Below are 6,947 nucleotides of genomic sequence, written 5' to 3' on the forward strand. Positions count from 1 at the left end.
TAAATAAACGAGACAAAGCTTAAAAGCGATCTCTTTGTCATTGTATGAAAAATTGAAATGCCTACAGCAAAAGTAACCTAACTGTCAAAATTCGATTTTTAAACTTAAAGCGTTATTAACTTATAAAATCATTAATGTTTTCAAATAAGAAACTCAATTTCGATAATTAGATATTTTTGCGATAAGCGCATCAATTATGTCAATATTTAAATGTGAGTCAATGGACAAGTGCACCCCGCAATCGCGCGCGCAATGTACATACCATGCCTGAGCGCGCGAATTTCAGACGCCGTAATAGGATAACTTTAATCGGTTATAATTTAGAAAGTATTATAGCCTCGACATTTTCGTATAAGAGTTTTCGTCTTAGAATGCTCTCTAGAATCTGCCAGTGAAAGAACATACGACCTTTCTGGGACACCCTGTAGGGAGGTTTGAGCCAATTAGCTCAAAATAATTTGTCTTTATATAATAGAATAATTGTAGTCTAAAATCTACATAAATAAATTCAGTAATTAGATACGGGTGCTTGCTATTGGCACATTCAGATAATATGGCTCTTTGCTCGACATGATCGACAATACTGATTGCTGGTTTGATTATACGAAAATCCTATGAGAGACTACGAGGACTGCCCAACATTCGACAGGGTTTTAATCGTTATATAAGTCAAGATTGCGTTTTTTATAATTACGGACTGCGGAATATGTTAGTGTATGACTTCTCAATTTACCTCACGCGTTCTTCGACTGCTTATATTAAGGTTATATTACGAAATTTTATGATATTAAGTTATCAGGAGCAACTACGGTTAGAATATTAATTATGTTTGGTGGTTGTGGAGACCGGTACCAGAGTCGACCGACTCCACCGCGACCTCGACTAGCAGCGGCACCTCAGAGATCGACATTACCGACGGACTTGACCGCCGACACCACCGCGTAGGACGAGAGCGGGGGGGAGGCGAGGTAGTAGTGTGAAATGGGAAGTGAAGGCGGAAACGTGTGACATAGTTAAATAAAGTGCGAATTACGAGTATACGAACGAGCGTCATTGTTGTGCATTACACCTCTACCAAAATCCATCCTGCGTAGTAGAATAAGTAAGACACGGGTCGTTACACTGGCGACGAGCGAAAAATTAACCGAAGAAAACAGTGCCAGCCGGACGAAGAGCCATTCGATTGGCCCGTCGGCCATTCAAGGGAGAAAAAGGGCATACGCAGGTAAGATACCTCGGAGAATACATCCAATCGTATACAAAAAAAAAAAAAAAAACGAGCACATATCAGTATCTCAATTTTGTCGTAGGCCAATCCGTGAAAATCGGTAGGCAGACAGACAATTGAGGCCGAAAAGGCGAGAGCTGAGTCGACACAAAGGTGTACAAGGTAGGACACCCTGGGTGATACGACAAGCATACATATAATAACATCTCAATTTTGTCGCAGGCCAATCCGTGGAAAATCGGTAGGCAGACGGTTGAGGCCGAGAAGGCGAATACGGCGTGTGCGTCATAACAACACGTAGCAACACGTGACGACCGGGTACTACACGTGAAACTCAGGTGAGGTTAGTAACACTCAAGTGGGCATAAACTAAAGGAAAGGGACTAGGATACTGCATCGCGCGGGGTGCGCATGCGCCTTGGCTCAGAAACAGCGAGTGCAACCGACACTCGCTAGGGGCCGGCATGGCGCGTGCGCGGTCCCGCATGATGTAGGGCCCTAGAAGGAACTAGATACATATCCTAGGGGGCGCCGTCCTTTACTCTGTAATCTGTAATCTGTAATCTGTAATCTGTAATCTGATCAAATTAAAATTATAGGGAATAATGGCGACAACGAAAGAAGGGGTGAAGCCCTTCCTATGCGAAGACATCGACAAGTCTCTACTGAGAACCGAATGGGAAAGATGGATCAGGGCCTTTGACCTGTATTTACAGGTAGAGGAAATCGACGATACAAGAAAGAAAAGGAACAAATTATTACACTGGGGGGGACCGCAATTACAGGAGGTCATTTACGGTATCCCCGGAGCGCTGGTCGAATTTAACCCGGCTGAAAATAATGATGTTTACGACACCTTAAAGAAGAAGTTAAGTGAACATTTTTCGCCGGTTCGAAATTCGACGTTTGAAAGACATGTTTTCAAACAGTTTAAAGCCGACAGAAGGAGAGAACTTCAACAAATTCGTGTTGAGACTGCGACAACAAGCGAACAGGTGTTATTTCGGCGCCTCGGCAAAAGAGACCGAGGAAATTTACATCAAAGATAAAATCATCGATGCGTGGGCACCCATCGAACTCAAGAAGAAACTGCTAGAGAAAGAACAAACGCTTGATGAGGTAATTGCAGTAGGTCGCATCCACGAACAAGTGATCGAACACACGCGAGGCATCTCGCCGAAAATGGAACAGACACTAGAGACCCCGAAGACGGAATTCGGCACAGTAAATCGAGTGGGAGATAAAAAGAACCTGAAAAGAAATTGGAAAGAGGAGTGTAGCCGTTGTGGGGGGACGGATCACAAGAGCACGGAGATGACCTGCCGAGCCAGGAACGTAAAATGCTCCAAATGTTTTCTGATTGGCCACTACGCAAGGAAATGCAGGACGAGACAATCAAAGCGGGGGCCGGAGGAAACTGATTACCGAACGACGAAAACGCCTAATCACCGCTCGAGTTCGCTGCATTGAGAGCGAAGAGGACGACGGCGAAACTGAGATGGAAGATTTTTCATGCTCCCGGGTAGCTGTTGACGGGGACGAGAACGAAATGATCGAATGCAGCATTGGAGGTCGTTTGATATCAATGGTCATTGACTCGGGATCTAGATTGAACCTCTTGACCGAAAAAGTCGGTAAGGAACTACAGAATAAAGGGACCATTTTGGGGAATATCTACTCCCAACCAGCAGTCAATTTACGTCCATATGCGTCGAACACGTCACTCAACATCTTATATGGGTTTGACGCACCCACAGTGGGGGAAAATCTGGAGGAAATCGCCACATTCTATGTAGTGAAAAAGGCAAATCAATCGCTATTGGGGAAACTCACAGCGGTAAAACTAGGGGTCCTGAGAGTAGGTTTAAACATAAACCGAGTTGAGTCAACCGAACCGTTCCCGAAAATCAAAGGCATTCAAGTCAAGCTATTCATCGATCCGGCGATAAAACCAGTACAACAACCGATCAGACGTATACCAGCTGTTGAAAAACGCGTCGAAGAGAAACTTAAAGAAGCCTTGGCATTGGACATAATCGAACCAGTCGAGCCCCTGGATCTCTCCAATAGTACCCGTAATTAAAGGCATCAACGAACTAAGGCTCTGCGTTGATATGCGGCGAGCGAATATAGCGATCAAGAGAGAAAACTACCCACTCCCGACGTTTGAGACTTTTATGACCAAACTGAAGAAGGCAGTGTTCTTTTCAAGACTAGACCTAAAAAACGCCTACCATCAGTTAGAACTACATAAAAACAGTCGGGAGATAACCACTTTCATCACGCACAAAGGCCTATACAGGTACAAGAGATTAATGTTTGGGGTAAACTCAGCGCCCGAAATTTTTCAAAGGATCATGGAGGGACTTCTGGCACGTGTGCTAACTCTCTTAATTACATAGATGACATTATCATTTTCGGGAGCACAGAGAAGGAACATGACGAGGCAGTTGACCAAGTGTTAAAAATATGTGGAAAATTCGGTATACTCTTAAATCACAAGAAATGTGAGTGGAAAGCGACGTCTCTAAAATTCTTGGGACATACGTTATCCAAAGATGGAATAACTCCAGACCCAGACAAACTGAAAACCATCACAGACTTCAGGGCACCTTCGACTAAAGAGGAATTGAGAAGTTTTCTGGGGCTGGTAACTTTCGTGGCAAAATTTATCCCCGACATGGCTGACCTTACCGACCCACTGAGAAACCTACTAAAACAAGACGAAAAATTCATCTGGGGACATAAGCAAGAAGGTGCGTTTAACAAACTCAAAGTCGCGGTGGCTAGAGTGCCTAAGCTATCGTACTTTAACCCGGAAAACCGGACAAGACTTATAGCGGACGCTAGCCCAGTAGCCCTCGGCGCGATGCTGGTACAATTTGACAAAGACAAACCACAAATAATATCATTTGCGAGCAAGAGTCTCTCAGAAGTAGAAAAGAGATACTCACAAACAGAGAAGGAGAGCTTGGCGCTAGTTTGGGCGGTCGAAAGATTTTATTACTATTTGGCAGGGCTAGAATTTGAACTGGTTACGGACCACAAACCACTGGAGGTCATTTTCAAACCCACGTCGAAACCTCCAGCAAGAATAGAAAGGTGGTTGTTAAGGCTGCAATCATTCAAGTTCAAAGTCATCTACAAAGCGGGAAAAACAAACATCGCGGATTCAGTGTCGCGACTCTGCAAAATTGAAGGAGTCAATTCCTTCGATGAAAACGGCGAATATAACATTTTTCACATTTTAGCTCAAGCAACCCCAGCGAGTCTCACTATCACTCAAATTGTAGAACAAAGCGCAAGGGACGAGGAAATAACGGAGGCGATCAAACACCTGAAAGACAACTCCTGGGAAGCCCATAGGGACAACGCATATTATCCCTTCCGGGACGAACTCTCGTCCGTTGGAAATGTCCTCCTGCGGGGTAACCGATTGGTCATCCTGGGCAAACTCCGACAACGAATCCTAGAATTGGCACACGTGAGTCACCCGGGAGAGGCGGCAATGAAACGCAGAATCCGCGCCAAGGTGTGGTGGCCACTGGTAGATAGAGAGGCAGAAAAATTTGTTAAACAATGCCGAGACTGTTTGCTAGTGTCTCAACCAGCCAGTCCCGTGCCGATGAAAAGACACAAGTTTCCGGAGGGACCCTGGCAGTGCCTCGCAACAGACCTAGTGGGACCCCTACCAAATCAGGATTTCGTGCTAGTGGTAATAGATTACTACTCGCGATATGTCGAAGCAGTATTCTTGAAGAAGATCACATCAGAGGCCATTATAAACTCGCTGGAGGCCATGTTCGCGAGACTGGGGATACCAAAATCTCTGAAAACAGATAATGGTCGTCAATTCATTAGCGAGGAGTTTCGGGGATTTTGCCGAAAGAACGACATCAAGCTGTTAACTTCACCCCCATACTGGCCGCAAGCAAATGGCGAGGTTGAAAACATGAATCGATCCCTGGTAAAACGCCTGAAGATCGCTCACACCAACAGGAGTGACTATAAAAAAGAAATCGAGAAATTCCTACTAGCATACAACGTAACGCCCCACGGGACAACCGGGGAAACACTATCAAAACTCATGTATGGTCGGACGATCAGAGACAACATCCCTACAATCGAAGACCTTTCAGAGAACCAAATCGATTCGGAGGCTAGAGACAGAGACTGCATCAACAAATGGAAAGGAAAGGAGAGGGCGGACCAGAAGCGGAGCGCGAAAGACAGCGATATTAAAGTGGGAGATCAAGTGGTACTGAAGAATGTGATTTTTCCCCATAAGCTAATGTCAACGTTCGATCCAACAGTGTACGTCGTAATAGAACGGGAGAATAACGAGGTCAGGCTATGGGGAAACGATAAGATCGTCCGCAGGAACGTCAGCCATGTTAAAAAGGTACCGGAACCGCTGGCGTCGGAAGCGACCAAGGGAACCGAGAGCCCACCTACCGAGGAACCCCCGTCGACCTCAGAAGAAACTGCAGAACGGAAGCCGGGTAAACGGTTAACGTTGAAACTACAAAATAAGGAAGGGATGTGGAGACCGGTACCAGAGTCGACCGACTCCACCGCGACCTCGACTAGCAGCGGCACCTCAGAGACCGACATTATCGACACCACGGACTTGACCGCCGACACCACCGCGTAGGACGAGAGCGGGGGGGAGGCGAGGTAGTAGTGTGAAATGGGAAGTGAAGGTGGAAGCGTGTGACATAGTTAAATAAAGTGCGAATTACGAGTATACGAACGAGCGTCATTGTTGTGCATTACACCTCTACCAGAATCCATCCTGCGTAGTAGAATAAGTAAGACACGGGTCGTTACAGTGGTTATTGCGATTGATAAAGGCCGAGTAAGGCTGAAACCGGTATCGCTGTTATTAATTTTTCTATGAACAAATAAATTATACATCTTAAACGTTTGTCTGCTCGTATTTGGCCTATTATTCATTGTGTTTTAAATTAAAATTTATCAAGCAAAATAAAATCAATAGAAATTAAATTATTCTGCAACAAATAGAAATACAAAAAGGAAAATTACAAAGAAAATTACTAAGAAACCATTTGTTATCAAAAGATTTATACAGAGTGTCCCATTTTAATCGATCACCTCAAATATCTCTTGGACAGTGCATTTTAGGGAAAAATGTTTCAGACAAAAGTTTTGGGACTTCGAGGGGGACATAAGATGATAACATTGGTTTAACCCTGAGTGGCGTCGTCAAGGTCAGAACAAGGCCACTTTGAATTTTTTAAATAGAACCCCCCATTTTTCATTAATAAATATTCTTGTAGCACACTTCAAGAGCTTTCCAAAACATATAGATAAAATATTTTCTTATGAAATAGATCTTGAGTTATGAAGCTTGAAAGTTGGAGTACCGTCAGCATTAGCATCATCCATGGCGTCCGAACACTAGCTAAAACCTTTTGAATGTTGCTCAGGATCATGACATTGATAAAACATGTGAAAGTTGGAAACTGTTTCTTTTTTTCAAAAAATAAATATAATTTTTACAAATGAAAATAAAAGCAATAACCTTTAACCTTTTAAGGGCGGGATATGAGTTAAAATCGACTTTATATTAGACGTGAAATTTATAAATAAATTCAATGAATTTCTTAAATGAAGTCCCCCACCTGACTGCTGGTCGAAATATCGACCAGCCCCGCCCGCAAAGGTAAAGTCCAATGTAAAAAATTTAGCGCGAAGG

General features: G+C 44.0%; 1 protein-coding gene across 1 annotated transcript in view; it reads right to left on the reverse strand.

The window, feature by feature from the left end:
• Window positions 1-6,008: 6,008 nt before the first annotated feature.
• The window catches only part of LOC105448508, a 2,549-nt gene continuing 1,610 nt past the window's right edge, over window positions 6,009-6,947 (reverse strand). The window contains exon 5 of the mRNA XM_011687151.1: window positions 6,009-6,092. Coding sequence (XP_011685453.1) covers window positions 6,009-6,092 — 84 coding nt within the window. The remainder of the gene's footprint in view (window positions 6,093-6,947) is intronic.

This window comes from Wasmannia auropunctata, unplaced genomic scaffold (assembly GCF_000956235.1).
Source record: "Wasmannia auropunctata unplaced genomic scaffold, wasmannia.A_1.0 LD336116.1, whole genome shotgun sequence".
In the NCBI taxonomy this organism is placed as follows: Eukaryota; Metazoa; Arthropoda; class Insecta; order Hymenoptera; family Formicidae; genus Wasmannia; species Wasmannia auropunctata.